General features: G+C 35.9%; 1 protein-coding gene across 4 annotated transcripts in view; it reads right to left on the bottom strand.

Annotated features, from left to right (window-relative positions):
- EPHA6 (EPH receptor A6) overlaps positions 1–18944 on the bottom strand; it is a 1027581-nt gene that overhangs the window by 140426 nt on the left and 868211 nt on the right. For all 4 annotated transcript variants that reach the window (XM_070786786.1, XM_070786808.1, XM_070786797.1 and 1 more), the window contains one exon: positions 14317–14378. In XM_070786786.1, the coding sequence (XP_070642887.1) occupies positions 14317–14378 (62 nt within the window). The remainder of the gene's footprint in view (positions 1–14316; positions 14379–18944) is intronic.

Raw genomic sequence — 18944 nt, 5'->3', positions numbered from 1 at the left:
ATGTAGTATGTTTATTTCTATTTTATATGGCCAAGATCTTTTCCTGACGTCCATAAGGTTAAAAGTATTTTTATAAGTGAACTAAGATATGCATCTGCCTTTTTTCACTTTTTTGTGTTTTCCCTAGTGGTACAAAACTCTGGTGCATAAAAGTTCAGGAGTCTTAACATGAATCAAGGTAATAGCATCAAAACCACTCCAGTACTTTTGCCTGGAAAATCCCATGGATGGAGGAGCCTGGTAGGCTGCAGTCCATGGGGTCGCTGAGGGTCGGACTCGACTGAGCGACTTCACTTTCACTTTTCACTTTCATGCATTGGAGAAGGAAATGGCAACCTACTCCAGTGTTCTTGCCTGGAGAATCCCAGGGACGGTGGAGCCTGGTGGGCTGCTGTCTCTGGGGTTGCACAGAGTCAGACACGACTGAAGCGACTTAGCAGCGGCAGCAGCAACCTATACTAGTATTCTCATATTCTTCTCTGCTACACGAACAGCAACAAAAAAGATAATTTTATATAAGAATGTACTTGGTGAAACAATAAAACTCATTTTGTTAAATATTGATTCTTGATTATGTATCTCAGGATCAACATCTGTGGGGTATAGAAAAGAGCTGATAGGAATAAGGGAGTTGATCCTGAGAGTTCTCCCCAATAAACTCCTTCATACAAATCTTTTAAGAATCTCCTTCCCAGGGAACTCAACCTGTAACAATATCTATCTGTCTATCTATCTGCTATTTATAAAATGTGTCCCTGATTAAAGAGAAGCTCTCAAAATAGCTGTATATTCTTCTGGGAATTCATAAACGTCAATTATTACCATATTCTTACAGGGAAAAAATATCTAACATTCCCTAAATACTACACACCAATCACAGTTATAAGCTCATTAGAAGTATTATCTCACTTAATCCTTGAAACAACTCTGATATAATAGTAGTTACTGTCTCTATCTTCTAGATGATCAAACTTAACAGCAAAGAGATTTAATAACCTAGTAGATGGTGGTCAGGATTTGAATCCAGGCACACCTTACATAATTATAATACTAGAGCTTATATATGTTAATTCCAAACCCTCTACTATTAATTGGAGTTATCTGGAAAACTTTTGACCCCAAGTATGCCATAGTGACCCAGTCCGGGCTAGTTTAGGCAGCTTAACTTAGTTCAATAAATCAAGGTATATAACTTAGTTAAATAAATTAAGGTATACAATAAACAAACAGCACTCGGGATGAAACCAACAAATAATGATCTATTAATCTATGTGTAGCTGAAAGGAATAGCCTCACTTATTCATACATGAGGTATGGCAAAAATCTATTTCTCTACAAATGATGCAACTCTCTCCTTCAACAAAATCTATATTCCTTTTTCTAGTCCTTGTTAACATAAGCCTTCTCAAGTGTAGTTTAGGATATAGTGGTTTTCTTGAATAATGTAGCTGGTTAATGAATAGTGACTGAATAAATAACCTTTGATACTATCTTGCAGTACACTGGTTGCTATTGCTACATTATTCCTATTGCCGTGTATAAAAAAAAAGTTATCTTTTTTTTTAAGGTGGGACAGTGGTTTTCTTCCTTTTATGCAGCAGTTCTATCACAGCATCCACTATATGCCATGCCTTGAGTCAGCACTCAGTAAATATTAATTCAAATTGAATTGAATTGTTTATGAGGGGAGGAGAAAAATGTGAGAGTGCTGAGATTTAATATCTTTGGGCTGCCTTCTAGAGATTAATCAAAAAGAAACTATGAATTTTTTTATGACATATAGTTTTTTCCCCAGGAAGACAGATTCAAATGAAAGAGAGCGAATGTGGCATATTTACACACTGCATCTCAGAGCTTAGTAGCTGGAATTCAGTTTGTCTTCATTCTTCTTTTCCTTTGCTCACTCAGCCTGACTGTTGAGAAACACAGAGCTTAACCTCTAAGTGACAGAGAGGGTGAGCCTGATTAGAAGGTGGTTTCTGAAAGCTGCATATAATATCTGTGACTTCTGAAAACTGCAGAGCTCCACACAACCTCCTCTCTGACTCTGGAGCACAACATTTCCCAATCTGAGCAGTCACTGGCACGTCACATTGTCTCCACAGTAATAACAATCGCTTGTTGATGGCTTTCACAACCCAATCTTGTGGGTTGTGTCCCACAGACACTATAAAGCCTCTCAGTGTCCATTCATCCTAGGTTAAGCTCAAGTACTTAGTTTGTGCTTAGCACAAAAGTAGGGTTTGAGTGCCATGTTGTCCTAAAGTCATCACGTTATTGTCCAACAACGTTAAAAAAAAAAAACAAAACCAATATATTCAGGGTTTTTTTTGAAAATACAAATATCACTCTGTCAATCATTTGCTTAAAACCCTTCAAAGATAGAACAAAGTATAGTATTCAATACAAAGATATGGCTTTGCCTTTGTCTCTAGTTTCATGTCCTATTCGGATTCAATTTTTTGGTGTTTAATTCACCACCACAACATGTTATTTCTCTTCTAATGTACTTTGTTTATATGGTTCCCTCTTCCAGGAATGCCGTTCTAGTCTTTGGGCAACCAAGATTTTCATGATAAGCATCATATCTTTTGGGAGATCCTTAATAAAATCCCAAGTTCATTCTTTCAAACAAGACTCATTTAACCTCTACTGCAGACCAGTTATTGTGCTAATTGCTGTAATCAAAGTAAGAAGCAAAAGAGAAGGGTACCTCCTCCATTTTATCTACATTTATTTGAAAGCAGGAAAACAGAAAATAAAATTTTAACTGGGGCATGAAATACTGACTTGTGTATAGAGAACAGAAGTGGAGAGACCAATTAGGAAAATATTAAAGAAGGCTGAGCGCCAAACAATTGATGCTTTCCAACTGTGGTGATGGAGAAGACTCTTGAGAGTCCCTTGGACTGCAAGGAGATCAAACCAGTTAATCCTAAAGGAAATCAACCCTGATTATTCATTGGAAGGACTGATGCTGAAGTGCCAATACTTTGGCCACCTGATGCAAAGAGCTGACTAATTGGAAAAGACTCTGATGCTCAGAAAGATTGAGGGCAGGAGGAGAAGGAGGTGACAGAGGATGAGATGGTTGGATGGCATCACTGACTCAATGGACATGAGTTTGAGCAAACTCAGAGAGATAGTGAGGGACAGGGAATCCTGGCATGCTGCAGTTCATGGGGTCTCAAAGAGTTGGAGATGATTTAGCTACTGAACAACAACAAAGAGTAACACAGGATAGAGAAACTGGTGATTAAAACTCAAAACTGAATCAAGATTGAGATCTACTTTAGAGACACAGCTAGCAGGACTTGCAAGGAGTGGGTAATTGGTCAGGAAAGTGGAGGAATAAAGTTGGAAACTGTTTCTTTTTATTGCTCTCAAAGCATCTTGTCTATACTAACATTAGCTAAAGCCGTGTGTGTGTGTGTGTGTGTGTGTGTGTGTGTGTGGCTCTCCCACTAGCTTGACCATAATCTCACTTCAATCTCCGGACCTAGCACCATGCCTGGCACTCAGTAGATATTCAACAGATACTCATTGGATTAAACTGAACTGAATTTATTTTTCTCTTAATGGACTAAGTACTTCTGGCTTTTAGTCAATAATAGAATATTTTCTTGAAGTTTTTTTTTACGGAAATTTAGATTTACTACAAGAGATTCTCTGAGAAAATCATGAGTAAATGACAAATACTGACTATACTTGTAAGCATCTTCACTTATGAGTACAACCTCCAGAATTTTGTATTTTTGCTAGAGAGTGAGGAAAAGGGGAATAAACATGTTATACAGATGTCTGCAGTATCTCTTTCTAGGTCTTCACTAGAGAATTATAGTAATGTTGAGCCCATCAACATAACAGCCTTACAAATTATCAAAGATCCATGGATCATAATATATATCACTGTCATCAAACATTCTTGTTGAAAAATGTGCAATACTCCTTTGTACAGAGTAAATAATTGTTATAGTGACTCAGTATCCTAAAAACATTAAACATGAGTGATAAACAACACTATACCTAGTAGATAATAAACTACTATTCTAGAGGAGTATTAATAAAAATTGCATGTCATCATTTAACAAATATTTGCCAAGAATTCAATTCACTATCCTGTTCAATTCACTTGGTTAGCTACAATAAATAAATCAACTTGCAAGGATTCCTTACAAAAGTGGTGAAATAAATACTGTTGGATAATGACAATTTATGATTTAAAATGAAGTGACAGAGGATGAGATGGCTGGATGGCATCACCGACTCGATGGACATGAGTTTGAGTGAACTCCGGGAGTTGGTGATGGACAGGGAGGCCTGGCGTGCTGTGATTCATGGATCGCAAAGAGATGGACACGACTGAGCGGCTGAACTGAACTGAATGAACATTTGGTTATTATGTATGTCAAAAGACTTTTTTAGTTTACTAACCATGAGTTATAAAAAAATTGCACCAGCCTTTCAAAACAGAGTGGTAAAAATAGAAGGGTGAGCTGGAGAGTTGTAAAATTATTACTTCCAAAAATGCTGACTTGAACTACAAAATGGCTACACAGGAAATGTACTTTACTAAGTGGTTTACAAGAGATTGAGGTATACAAACAGTGGACACTTTGTTAACCTCTTGTCTCCCTACTTCTGTGTTGCTTGAGGACATTCTGAGAAAGCTAGAAGTTGAAAGAAACACAATGGTTTTCTAAGGCACTGATGATGAGAATCTCTGAAGAGTCACAACAGAGAAGAGACGAATTCTATGTTTCTAATTGTTCCTTAGCCCCAAAATATTCTCATCCATACTGTATGAATGTTCTCACTTCTTTTTTTTTTCTAACTGAAATTTCATTATTAAAATTCTGTTTGGGCCAAATTCACAGAATCAAAAGGTGAAATGGTGGTTTCAGGGACCAGGTGAGGGGCATATAGAGAGTTACTCATCATTGTAGCTCAGCTGGTAAAGAATTCTCCTGCAATGAGGGAGACCTGGGTTCGATCCCTGGGTTGGGAAGATCCTCTGACAAAGAGAATGGCTATCCACTTCAGTATTCCGGCCTGGAGAACTCCGTGGACTCTGTAGTCCATGGGGTTGCAAACAGACTCAACTGAACAACTTTCAATGAGCATAAAGGGCTAGTTAAGCAAGATAAATAAACTCTAGAGAGCTTCTGTACAATAATATACCTGTCGTGAACAATACCATATTGTATACTTAAAATTTTGTCAAGAAAGTAGATCTCATAACCAGAATAATGTAAAATGAAAAAAAATTATTTGGATTTACAAGTTCATGTAAAAATGCAAAATTATCTAGGAGAACTAAAATAGTATTTGTGAATCACATGTTAGTATGAATTAACCTAGTTTTATCCAGGGACGGGGGAGCCTGGTGGGCTGCCATCTCTGGGGTCACAGAGTCGGACATGACTGAAGCGACTTAGCAGCAGCAGCAGCAAGATCTGTGACAATGAAAGAATGGGAGCAATGAAAGAATGGGGACAATTAGGATGGGGTAAAGGTCCAAGTTACAGGTAATTCTATGAAGTAGAAAAAAGCCTAGCCTGGGGATGAGAAGGGAAGGAAGGGTGTGCTACCATATGAATTTAAAACAGAAAAAATTAAACATCTGAGGATCTGAGAAGAGGATATTAAGAAAGGGGTGGATGCCGCATAAAAATGGACTCCCCCCACCCCCCCGCCCCGCTAAAATAAGGCACAAAAATCTATTCCATTTTTTTTTTTTTTTGAAGGAAACTACAGGTCTTCTTTGTATTGAAAGTTACATCCTTGAGCTGTATTCTGTGTTAAAGAGGCTTTTATGGATCTGCCTAGGGACTTAAGCAGAAGCTTTAAAAGAAATATTTATGGGAAAATGCATCCTGAGTTCTCAACAATTGATTTATAAGTGACTTTGCAGAAAACAGTCCTTGGAGGATTACTTCTAACTTAAGTTTAAAGTTAAAATTCAGTTTTTATATGTTTCTAAATCAGGAAGTTGACCATGCTGTGACTTTTTAAAATGTTCTTGAATTAGAAAAAGAAGTGGCTAAGGTTATTTATAGGTCTGAAAAGACCAGATCATTCTTGTTTAAAATAACCACTGAACAAATAATAGTCAATATCTCCTTTTAACTCAAGCCTTGGTTTTTGTGACCGCCCCAGCTGAAAATCTTATTATAATCTCTTATAGACTATTTAATAAATCCTTCAAGGCTTCATTATTTTGTAGTAATTGTGAATTTGGACTGAAGCTAGCCCAAGTTGTATTTTTAGTTATAGAAGGGAAAGGCCACCAAGAGTGGAATCGGAAATTTCAATCATAAGGAAACTAAAAATTTCATCTCTAATACATGTAAAAAATCTAGGAAGAAGAGTAGATTTGTGAAACATGACAGTTGGATTTCAAATTACGTTTTAATAAAGTGAATCTGAATATATAATATATCTTTAACTTACGGACCTTTCTATTGAAATTGATTTTTTTTTTTTTTTGCTTAGATTTGTACAAAGGTAAACTACAATAGTTACTGTGTGCTGCACTTAAATAAAGCCAGTAAAATTTAAACTTTTTTGTTTAGCATCTGGGGGAGGGTGTAACACAGTGCCAAGATCCTGAGGAAGCATCACTGGAGTGCATCAGAATTATTGCGAAAATTTTGCAAAATATATCTGCTTGGGTACTGCATGTGTATTTTGTCAGTAGGGTGGAGATTCTGATTTCCAAGCATGGTTGAGAACCACAAGTTTTGAGTCTAATATTCAGTTTTGTAAATAAGAACTCTCCTGTATGGTTCAAATGAGGGGTTAGGAAGACTATAGAAGAGTTCATGAAACTATATTCAATTTCTCTATATATCACTATAGTATAAATTACCTATCAATTAAAAACTTTAATATAATGTCCTGTATGCAAAATGAGAATTAATAGGAATATTAGAAAATACAACATGGTACCAGATACTACAAATGACACAACACTTTTATAGTACTAAAATGGTTAAAGAGATCAATTCAGGCTATTGTATATTGATGCGCTAACTCTGAAATGCAGTACTTGGATGCAATCTCAAAAACAACAGAATGATCTCTGTTCGTTTCCAAGGCAAACCATTCAATATCACAGTAATCCAAGTCTATGCCCCAACCAGTAACGCTGAAGAAGCTGAAGTTGAACAGTTCTATGAAGACCTACAAGACCTTTTAGAACTAACACCCAAAAAAGATGTCCTTTTCATTATAGGGGACTGGAATGCAAAAGTAGGAAGTCAAGATTAACACCTGGAGTAACAGGCAAATTTGGCCTTGGAATACGGAATGAAGCAAGGCAAAGACTAATAGAGTTTTGCCAAGAAAATGCACTGGTCATAACAAACACCCTTTTCCAACAACACAAGAGAAGACTCTACACATGGACATCACCAGATGGTCAACACCGAAATCAGATTGATTATATTCTTTGCAGCCAAAGATGGAGAAGCTCTATACAGTCAGCAAAAACAAGACCAGGAGCTGACTGTGGCTCCGACCATGAACTCCTTATTGCCAAATTCAGACTTAAATTGAAGAAAATAGGGAAAACCACTAGACCATTCAGGTATGACCTAAATCAAATCCCTTATGCTTATACAATGGAAGTGAGAAATAGATTTAAGGGCCTAGATCTGATAGATAGAGTGCCTGATGAACTATGGAATGAGGTTCATGACATTGTACAGGAGACAGGGATCAAGACCATCCCCATGGAAAAGAAATGCAAAAAAGCAAAATGGCTGTCTGGGGAGGCCTTACAAATAGCTGTGAAAAGAAGAGAAGCAAAAAGCAAAGGAGAAAAGGAAAGATATAAACATCTGAATGCAGAGTTCCAAAGAATAGCAAGACGAGATAAGAAAGCCTTTTTCAGCGATCAATGCAAAGAAATAGAGGAAAACAACAGAATGGGGAAGGATTAGGGATCTCTTCAAGAAAATCAGAGATACCAAAGGAACATTTCATGCAAAGATGGGCTCGATAAAGGACAGAAATGGTATGGACCTAACAGAAGCAGAAGATATTAAGAAGAGGTTTCAAGAATACACAGAAGAACTGTACAAAAAAGATCTTCACAACCCAGATAATCACGATGGTGTGATCACTGACCTAGAGCCAGACATCCTGGAATGTGAAGTCAAGTGGGCCTTAGAAAGCATCGCTACGAAAAAAGCTAGTGGAGGTGATGGAATTCCAGTTGAGCTATTCCAAATCCTGAAAGATGATGCTGTGAAAGTGCTGCACTCAATATGCTAGCAAATTTGGAAAACTCAGCAGTGGGCACAGGACTGGAAAAGGTCAGTTTTCATTCCAATTCCAAATAAAGGCAATGACAAAGAATGCTCAAACTACCGCGCAATTGCACTCATCTCACACGCTAGTAAAGTAATGCTCAAAATTCTCCAAGCCAGGCTTCAGCAATACTTGAACCGTGAACTTCCAGATGTTCAAGCTGGTTTTAGAAAAGGCAGAGGAACCAGAGATCAAATTGCCAACATCTGCTGGATCATGGAAAAAGCAAGAGAGTTCCAGAAAAGCATCTATTTCTGCTTTCTTGACTATGCCAAAGCCTTTGACTGTGTGGATCACAATAAACTGTGGAAAATTCTGAAAGAGATGGGCATACCAGACCACCTGATCTGCCTCTTGAGAAATTTGTATGCAGGTCAGGAAGCAACAGTTAGAACTGGACATGGAACAACAGACTGGTTCCAAATAGGAAAAGGAGTACATCAAGGCTGTATATTGTCACCCTGTTATTTAACTTATATGCAGAGTACATCATGAGAAATGCTGGACTGGAAGAAACACAAGCTGGAATCAAGATTGCCGGGAGAAATATCAATCACCTCAGATATGTAGATGACACCACCCTTATGGCAGAAAGTGAAGAGGAACTAAAAAGCCTCTTGATGAAAGTGAAAGAGGAGAGTGAAAAAATTGGCTTAAAGCTCAACGTTCAGAAAACGAAGATCATGGCATCCGGTCCCATCACTTCATGGGAAATAGATGGGGAAACAGTGGAAACAGTGTCAGACTTTATTTTCTGGGCTCCAAAATCACTACAGATGGTGACTGCAGCCACGAAATTGAAAGACACTTACTCCTTGGAAGGAAAGTTATGACCAACCTAGATAGCATATTCAAAAGCAGAAACATTACTTTGCCAATAAAGGTTTGTCTAGTCAAGGCTATGGTTTTTCCTGTGGTCATGTATGGATGTGAGAGTTGGACTGTGAGGAAGGCTGAGCACCGAAGAATTGATGCTTTTGAACTGTGGTGTTGGAGAAGACTCTTGAGAGTCCCTTGGACTGCAAGGAGATCCAACCAGTCCATTCTGAAGGAGATCAGCCCTGGGATTTCTTTGGAAGGAATGATGCTAAAGCTGAAACTCCAGTACTGGCCACCTCATGCGAAGAGTTGACTCATTGGAAAAGACCCTGATGCTGGGGGGGATTGAGGGCAAGAGGAGAAGGGGACGACAGAGGATGAGATGGCTGGATGGCATCACTGACTTGATGGACGTGAGTCTGAGTGAACTCTGGGAGTTGGTGATGGACAGGGATGCCTGGCGTGCTGCGATTCATGCGGTCGCAAAGAGTCGGACACGACAGAGCGACTGATCTGATCTGATCTGATCTGAACTCCTAATTTAAGAATAAAAAGTTCAGTCACTGATATGCTTTGTTCCAAGTATACTATGCTTTCATATATTTGGATGCTTACTGTCACATATTTTTAGAATAGTCTTTGGCATTAAACTGGCATAGGCGTAATAATAACTCATTGACCTGAAGTTTCACGTATTTTCTTCGGAAAAAATGTAATTAAAGGTATGTAATTCAACTGTAACTTTTAGGGTTTAAAGAGAGATATTGGTGGATAAGTGTAATTCACTCTTTTTCTACTGTTGAATATAAAATGAATGTGATGTGGATTAATTATGCTCTTACACCCCAGCACAAATATAACTCCACAAAACACAATTTACAAGAAAGAGTGTGCTAATAAAACACAGCTCTCATTATTAATATATAACTAGCATAAGGTAAAATGCTATCTTTACTAGATTTATAATTTGAGTACATAAATATTTAAAAGATCCCTTTGATTTTTTAAATTAATATTTGCTTTGCATTTGTTCAAGGAAAATCTTCAAATGTCTAATAATTGCTTTTGGAATGCTGATATGCACTTTTATGTATTATTTAAACACTCATATTTGTGAGGTATACCCAGATTTTAAAAAATGGTGAACATTAAGAATATTTTTAGCCACTAGAAAAAGTAGACTAAGAAGTAACAGGAAAACAACTTTAAAATACTCAGTGGGCTTTCCTGGTGATCCAGTGGTTAAGAATCAATCCACCTGCCAATGTAGGGGATATGGGTGTTCCATCCCTGGTCCAGGAAGATTCCACATGCTGTGAGGCAACTAAGCCTGTGTGCCACAACTACAGAGCCCATGCTTTAGAGCCTGTGAGCCACAACTCCTGAAGCCTGTGCATCCTAGAGCCCATACTCTGCAACAGGAGAAGCTAATGCAATGAAAAGTCCATGTACTGCAATAAAGAATAGCTCCTGCTCTCCACAAGTAGAGAAAGCCCAGATACATCAACGAAGACCAAATGCAGCAAATAAATTAATAAATATTTTTTAAAAACCTCAAAACTAAGGACATCTTCTGAAATATATTATAATAATAATAGATAAAATTATGGACATATTACTATGTGACAGACATTTTCTTAGAGTTTTAAGTCTATAAGATATTCATTACAATAAAGTCATAATAGCTACAGAAAGAAGTTAGTGCCTATTCTTAACCTTATATTGCAGATGCCATCATCATTGAATATTCTCTTCTGCTTTAACACCTGATCCTACCCCCTAGTGAATGCTATTGATTGACTCAATGTTCAAAATGTATCACAGAGTCTACCATTTTCCATCAACTCAACTGCAACTATCCTAATCTAAGCCTCCATCATCTCCTTACCTGGATTATTGCAAAAGCCTCCTGATTTCCCTGTATCCATCTGTACCTCACTATAGTCTCTTCTCTGTGCAACAACCAGAGCAATTGTTTTAAAACATAATCAGATTATTTTATTTTATAAAAAATGCTATTAAATAAAGGAGTAATTTTTTTGTGCTTGACATATGATGCCTCAAATTTTTAAAGTATTTTATAACTATTTTTATTTGGATTGCTAGTTAATATTGCTATAAGAAAAGGAGGTCCAAAGATTTAGGGATAAACAGTTGCCAGGTCAGCGCCAATAAAAGTGTTTATGAAATCTATATGTATAGTTAGACTGTGCAGGAATAAGCTTCAGGGCTGTGCTTCATTTACACTAGAGCATTTCCTTGGAAAATCTAGGAGAACTTACATACCAGTGGGGTCTTATCTTCTGGGCAGTCAAGCTGATGCTCCACTTGCTGAGTCAAAATGCATTTTATTTTAAAAGGTAACACACACATATACTTGTATACCTACCCACCTCTCCTTTTCCACATTTACATGCACATACACACTTACACACAAACATGCTTACTTAACCACACCATCATCTGCTAATATATTTCTTGAGAAATGTCTGCAAGGATCTAAATAGTAGGTTTATGCATTCAGGGGAGTATCAAAACCAGCCAGCCACTGCCACCAGACTGTAATCTTGTACTTGGTTTGCTACCATTCCTTCATATAAAACAGGGAATTGAAGTGATTTTCAAATAGTGTGGGAGACCAAAGGGAAATCTTTTTTATCTCCAGTAAGCACGAAATGCTATTAATGAGCCGTGGATGGCTCCCCTACTACGGCATGCACTTAGCTACTTCCTCCTCTCTGTGATTGCAGAAGCTGTGATTATCAAATTCTAAAGCAGTAGTTTGAAAAATGACTTGGCTTTTGAGACTATGTGGGATATATATATATATATATATATATATATATATATATATATTATCTCTGCTTGCCATGGGGAGCTGAGTATCTGCTGTTGACATAAAGTTTATGAAGCACTTTGAACTTCTGAGATAAAACAGATATGATTATAAAGAAAGAATCTTAAAAAAGAGTAAAAAGGGAGTACTGACCCTATGTTTTTTTATCCCATTCATATGATTTTTATTTTAATACTAATTCTTGTGAGGAGGGGACACAAGACCCCATGGGGAGATGGTAGTGAACTTATAAGAAGAAGTAATAAGTAATTTAAGATAAAAGAATTTAATGTGTATGAAATCATGGCTTTTGGATTCAGAGACTTGAATTTTAATCCTTGGTCTACCCATTACAATATGTCAGGCATTATTCTATATGCTTTACAATAATCAACTCAATCCTTACAACAACTGCATGAAGTGGATACAAGTAATATTCCCATTTTATAGATAAGTAAACAGAGGCACAGAAAAGTTAGTCACTTGCTCAAGTCACAGGGTCACACAACCAGTAAGTGGCAGAGCCAAGATGAACTGAGACAGTATATGTTAATGTTCTTATAGTATCAGTGAAAGTAGCCACATTATTTGAACATTTATTCTTTCCCAGATTGTATTGTGTCTAACCAATTGTGCATAGAGCTGAAAAATATTAGTTTTTAAAATTTAATCATGAAAATTACCACTTATAAGCATGTATGTTTATGAGTAAATATTTTATAATGTATATTTTCTTTACAACATGTTTTAATTAATTCATGATTCAGCAGGACAAAACTTACGTCTGAAACTAACATTTCTCTCCTAATTTGCTTGTGGCAGTCATTTGATCCAATTTTCAGCAGCAATTTAGATGAGTATCTGTTACATTACTTGCCATTATACTCAGCTCTAGGATATAGTAGATAAAAAATCTCAAGCATCATTAGATAACAAGTCATTTTGATATGTATCTGATAAAAATGCATTTCTGGATACACATAATGGAAAGGCATAAGTATATATGCATTTCAAATACCATAGGAGGTCCTGATAAATTATCCTAAAGTAATTTCACACATTTACAGGAGAAATGGATACAACTATAAAATATATTCTGAGAATGGCTACAGAAAAGAACAAATTGTTTAGGTCCCTAAACGCCTATGAGTTTCATTTTGCCTTAAAGAGCATACTTGCTTGAGAGTATGCATTTTGTGAAGAGTATTGCTCTATAATAATTAGACGATTTTGCTGAATTCAGCTTCTGGTATTGAATCTGGACATCAAGTACAGTCAGTGTAAATATATCATCACTGTTAATATTGAGATCAGTTGGAAGAAGAAGGAATGGAATAAAGAAAAATAAATGAAAATGGGATCAAGAGAGAGAGGTAAGATACACACAGAATTTCTCCAAATAACACTGTGCAAAAAATGAAGTGAAGAAAGAATGCTTGAGATCATGTATTCACATAAAAAAATGGAGAAAAACACATAATACAATTCAAATAGCAAAAGTCAGTCTTTTTTCCATAAGAAAATTGGCTATGTCTCTGTAGATAAATATATATTAAGGAATACAGTGACATGCACATATGTGACCTCTGCTGGGGTGAAAAGTATTTAGTCCAGTGATTGTTTTTTATATTTATATTTTTCCCCTATCAATAAATATTTTTATAGCATATGATGGCTCTTTAAATACCAAAAATATCATAAATACATTTTGAAATATAACTTCATGGTGTCTTCTTAGCTGTGCTATTCTGTACTATGACACAAAACAAATGAGTTTTGTATATGCCATACTGTCAAGGATAAGTCACTTTAAAAATAGTGCTTAAAATTTTTTTGTTCTAAAATAAATAGCCAGAGGTTAATTCTTTCTCATTTTGTTTTCTAAATAGCCAAATGAACTTAAGATGAACAAAGCTGATAAAATCCATCTTCCCATATGGACTTGAGTCACTATTGGTAAGTATATATCAATTTAAAGGGTTCAGCACTATATATAAGGCATAAAATATTTTGCTAAGTAGTTAAATATAATAAAGCAAAATGAAAGGCTATGTGAAGCAACTGAGTTTCATTTAATCTCTTTCTTTATAACATCATTTGAAATATGTATATTTGATATGGCAAGTCAATTTATAGGAGAAATCAAATTATCATGTGTATATACTTCCCCACCTCAGTAGCTGTAACGTATCACAGTATCAGAGAAATGCACCCTAGAGAAATTGCTGCTATTCTTCATGGAAGAATCCATGAATAACATTACGGAAAAATTAATTTATGATAAATGTTTTAAATCTAGAACTCAAAATAGCTCATTTAAATGCCATCAGAAAAGAACACCTCACCCGCAAAAAGGAGTCTAGAGATCCATTCTCCATATATTCCACCACAATCATTACTGGTCTGCCTGCCAAAAGAGCAAGAGAATATATAAGGATTAGAGCAATTACAGAAATATGTGCTACAGTTAGAGATTTCCAGCTGTGGCAGCTAAATTATTTGTATTTTATTAGTAGGAACTTCATTTTCCAACATGCTTCTATAAATATTAAACATATACAGTTCTCCATTTTTATAGCATTATTTCCTTTGAGTTCATAAAAAGAACATGAATTACAATATGAATTACTAAGTAATTAAGCATTTCCTTTTCTAAGGCCCTGCAATCACTTGTTTAGATTATGTTGTCCTGAGCTTTTCCTTAAAAGACAATCAACAAGCTGAAGTCAGAGTTTAAGCAGTTACTGGAACTGCTCTGGCAGCTGTGGTACAACTTCTCATCCAGTGATGCAGTAATTATGGCAGAATTACATTAGACTTAGCCTTTCCAAAATACTCCTAAAAGCAAAGCAGAAAGAAGAAATTCATAAATTCTCTTTAAGAAAGTATAAGTCATCAATCATAGTCTACTTTTAAGGTCTTTTAAGTAGAAAAATGCCAGTAGATTGATGAATGCTACAAAGTTGGTGGGATTTGTAATAGTTCTTGATCGTGTCTTTATTGGACATAGATTAGATCAACAAAACTATGATGGCGGTACATGAAAAGTAAATAACTCTGATTTCATAGTCTAGTGCAGAAGCTAAAATCAGAAGTTGAACATCATTTATTTCTTTTTTATCATATCTATTTGCAATTGTTACAGTTCCCAATATACCTCTATTAGATAGAACATTCAACATAAATAGCTGTTTTCTTTTTCAAAGAAAAGAATCTATTTGTTCTGCCCAATTGCCCTGGTTTAAAAGATAAATTCGTTTTAGGGAGGGAAAATTATATTTATCTGAAATAAACATGTATGACATATTTGCTTTTTACTTCTATATTTCTCATTTCTCATCGGGATTTTTAGCAATTCAATCTGCACTATGCACAGAGTTTTTCCTCAGGAGCGCAAAGAAGATCTGGAAAGAAATTATGTGTACCAGTGATGGAAATATTAGACCTCATATTGTAATTCATGTCCGTTTTATGAACTCAAAGCCTTAAGGGTTATAAAGGGTGACTGGAACAAATTAGTACAATGTCTGCAAATGCTAGATTTTACATTTGAATCTGTATTTTAAAGAAAAATGTGCTGAAGGTTAAATGTAGTAATAAAGATCCCCATTTATCATGCATAGAATTAGAATCCAAAGAAGTTTCCCATTTTGGCAAATTTCTATAATGTTCCTTAAAGTCATTAATTTCACCCAAATACATATTAAAAAAAAAAACTTATCAGAAAATATTGAGGTCAAATGAATTGTCAGCACTACTGAAGGGATCTAGAAGATTTGGGCTTTAAATCTGAGAATCTGTCATGAAATCCTTTATTTGGCCATTGATTCCAGAGAGCTTGAAGACAGGAGCTGGATGCAAACACTTGGTTGGCAAGGTGGGGAGAATAAGAGGTCCTTTTTATACGTAAATATAAAGATTATGAACTCAGTATTCCAGTTTGAATGATAATAGATTATGGATGTTAAGAGAAAATCTTGGTTATTACAATGTCTGCCCAAGTTCTTTTCATAGTCGCGCTTTTCTATCTATCTTGACCATTGCTGTTAGAGAAACATATTTATTTTCTAAAAATATATTTTAAAACAAATAAAAATGTATTTTTAAAAACTGACATTCCCTATTACCCAGAGAAATTGAGGCATAGAAAATTAAATTATTTGTCCAAAATCCAACAGCTGGGAAGTGGCAGTATCAAGCAGTCTGTCTGAGAGCTTAAGCTCTTACTTCTATGCCAAAGGTACCTCTCAGGTGAGTTTTATAGATCAGAACTGTAGGTCCCTTCCTGTCAGTCAATGCTCCCCAGTGGTGGACTGCATTGCTCCTAACCAGTCTTTTCATTCACTGGCTCATCAACTGTCATTCTCACCTATACTTGTTCAGTCTTGTTTCCTTCTCCCTTTCTTTTTGGTATTCTCCTGCCAGGATTATCTCCCAACTTGTTTGCTTCCCTAATCATACCTCACATCTCCCTAGAATTTATATATTGTACCCCGACGTTGAAAGTCTCGCATGATGACATTTCCTAAGGGTTGCATTCCCATCACATCTATTGTCTGCATTAGGAAAAGTGTTCTGGTTTTGTAGTAGGTTGTTTTCCCCTCCACCTTCCCATAGATGCTTTGCATCTCTATTTACTGGATTTCTCAAGGTCACCTCCCATAGATCTAAGCAGAGTAGGTGCTTCATAGAAACAAACTGATTTTTCTCATCATTTTCACAATTCCTAAGAGACTAACACTGAAGTATTTCAGCAAGATTCTAATCTATGTGAATACAAAGTGCTTTGGAATTAGTTCTGTCTATAACTCCTTGGGAGATACCTTTATACAATCTTAAAATTAATCAGTGACAAGTTTCATCTTCTCATTAAAGATAATAAAGTATCAAATGAAGACTCCCCTGGTTTCTTATAAATTAAAAGTTTCACACCTGAGTGCTGTGTCTTTTGTATTTTGTTCAGTAGCATCAATTGAAAGCATTTGTTATTAAACTAAGGCTTTTTTTTTTTTTTTAGAATACTGATGGTTTCTAACCTGCAATTTGCTTCCTAGTGGTTTTCTATAGGAAGTTAGTTACACTGTGAAGATTACAAGTTTACAGTCCATGATTACCTTTTCTAATCAAGAAAATTGATAAGTATAAGGGAAATTATCAAAGTTAGGATGGTATTCTTTAAAGATGAGGTTAGGTGAGAGAAGTCTATTGGTTACAGTGCTTTTTCTGTGTTATTGTTCAGTTCAGTTCAGATCAGTTGCTAGTTGTGTCTGACTCTTTGTGACCCCATGGACTGCAGCACGCCAGGCCTCCCTGTCCATCACCAACTCCAGGAGTTTACTCAAACTCACGTCCATTGAGTCGGTGATGCCATCCAACCATCTCATCCTCTGTCATCCCCTTCTCCTCCTACCTAAAATATTTCCCAGCATCAGGGTCCTTTCAAATGAGTCAGTTCTTCACAACAGGTAGCCAGAGTATTGGAGTTTCAGCTCCAGCATCAGTCCTTCCAGTGAATATTCAGGACTGATTTCCTGAATCAATGTTATTGTTAAATATGTAGAAATTATATGTTGCATTTTGCTCTTAGAAAATATACTTGGATGTGATTCTTTTTTATATTAAATATTTTCAAAATATTTCAGCTTATTTCCATTTTTACAGGTTTTTAAAAAATATTTATTTACTTTAATTGGAGGCTAATTACTTTACAAAATTGTAGGTTTTTTTTTTTTTTTTTTTGCCATAAATTGACATGAATCAGTCATGGGTGTACATGTGTCCCCCATTCTGAACCCCCCTCCCACCTCCTTCCCCATTCCATCCCTCTGGGTCTTTCCAGTATCAGTTACCCTAAGTGCCTCACGTTGTAGGATTAACTTAGTATTCACATTGCGCTGAAATGAATGGACAAGGTCCATGGTTCTTGAATGTTAGTCATCTCAAAATTCCCAGATCTTTTTTTTAGAAGCCTTATCAGTTAAACAGCTCTTCATAAACACTTCTACAAGTCACACAAAAAGTGACTTTCTTTGGTTTTCCTTCATGAATAGCCCAGATATTGTTACAGATATTTTGAACTGCATTAGAATCAAGATTCTATAAGAAATCACTTATATTCTAAACACAATGAATCACAAAATCAAATGTCTTCTTTTTCTGTTATAGAGAACAATAATTTTCTTTAATCAGGACTTTTATAGATAATGAACTAATGAATCTTTTTCAAATTTGCAGCTTAATACATATGATGATTTTTATACAGGAGGTATTAAGAAACCATACAATGATAAGACTATTGTTAAAGGAAACAAAAGAGAGGTATTCTTTAAATGTTTCAGGGAAATGTGGGGGCAACTATTTTGGGAGTGGAAGTGTCCCCCTTTTTGGCCTCAGAGAAGACTCTGAAAGGAGATTATAGATTCAACATTTTCATATAAATAATGAGTTTTTGCTGGATGTAATGTTTTGTATCAGCTTGGCAATTTCTCATGTACAATTTCTCAGTATTATTAAGAATCTAACAAATTTCAACAACCCTAAAACTATTACAGATTTAAATCAATGGTAGTTTATTTAGCATTATATAGCATCCACATTTTGTCTAATAGATAACAAAATTTGTGATAATAATTTGGATTGACAACTAGACTGCTTGTATTTTTTTCCTCCCAAGTTGTAATTCAGGACTTTTAGAGTCTGTTATTTATTTCTACCTCCCTGTTTCTGCTGTACTAATAATGAATTATAATTATAATCTCAAACAGATTTGATAACAAATGAAATGGTTTTCTTATCCCTCTAAGGCTGGATGGCATCACCGATTCGATGGACATGAGTTTGAGTGAACTCCGGGAGTTGGTGATGACAGGGAGGCCTGGCGTGCTGCGATTCATGGGGTCGCAAAGAGTCGGACACAACTGAGCGACTGAACTGAACTGAACTGAAGGCTTTCAAAGGATGTGGATGACATAAA

Source organism: Bos indicus, chromosome 1 (assembly GCF_029378745.1).
Source record: "Bos indicus isolate NIAB-ARS_2022 breed Sahiwal x Tharparkar chromosome 1, NIAB-ARS_B.indTharparkar_mat_pri_1.0, whole genome shotgun sequence".
NCBI lineage: Eukaryota > Metazoa > Chordata > Mammalia > Artiodactyla > Bovidae > Bos > Bos indicus.
This window is presented reverse-complemented; position numbering and strand designations above follow the sequence as displayed.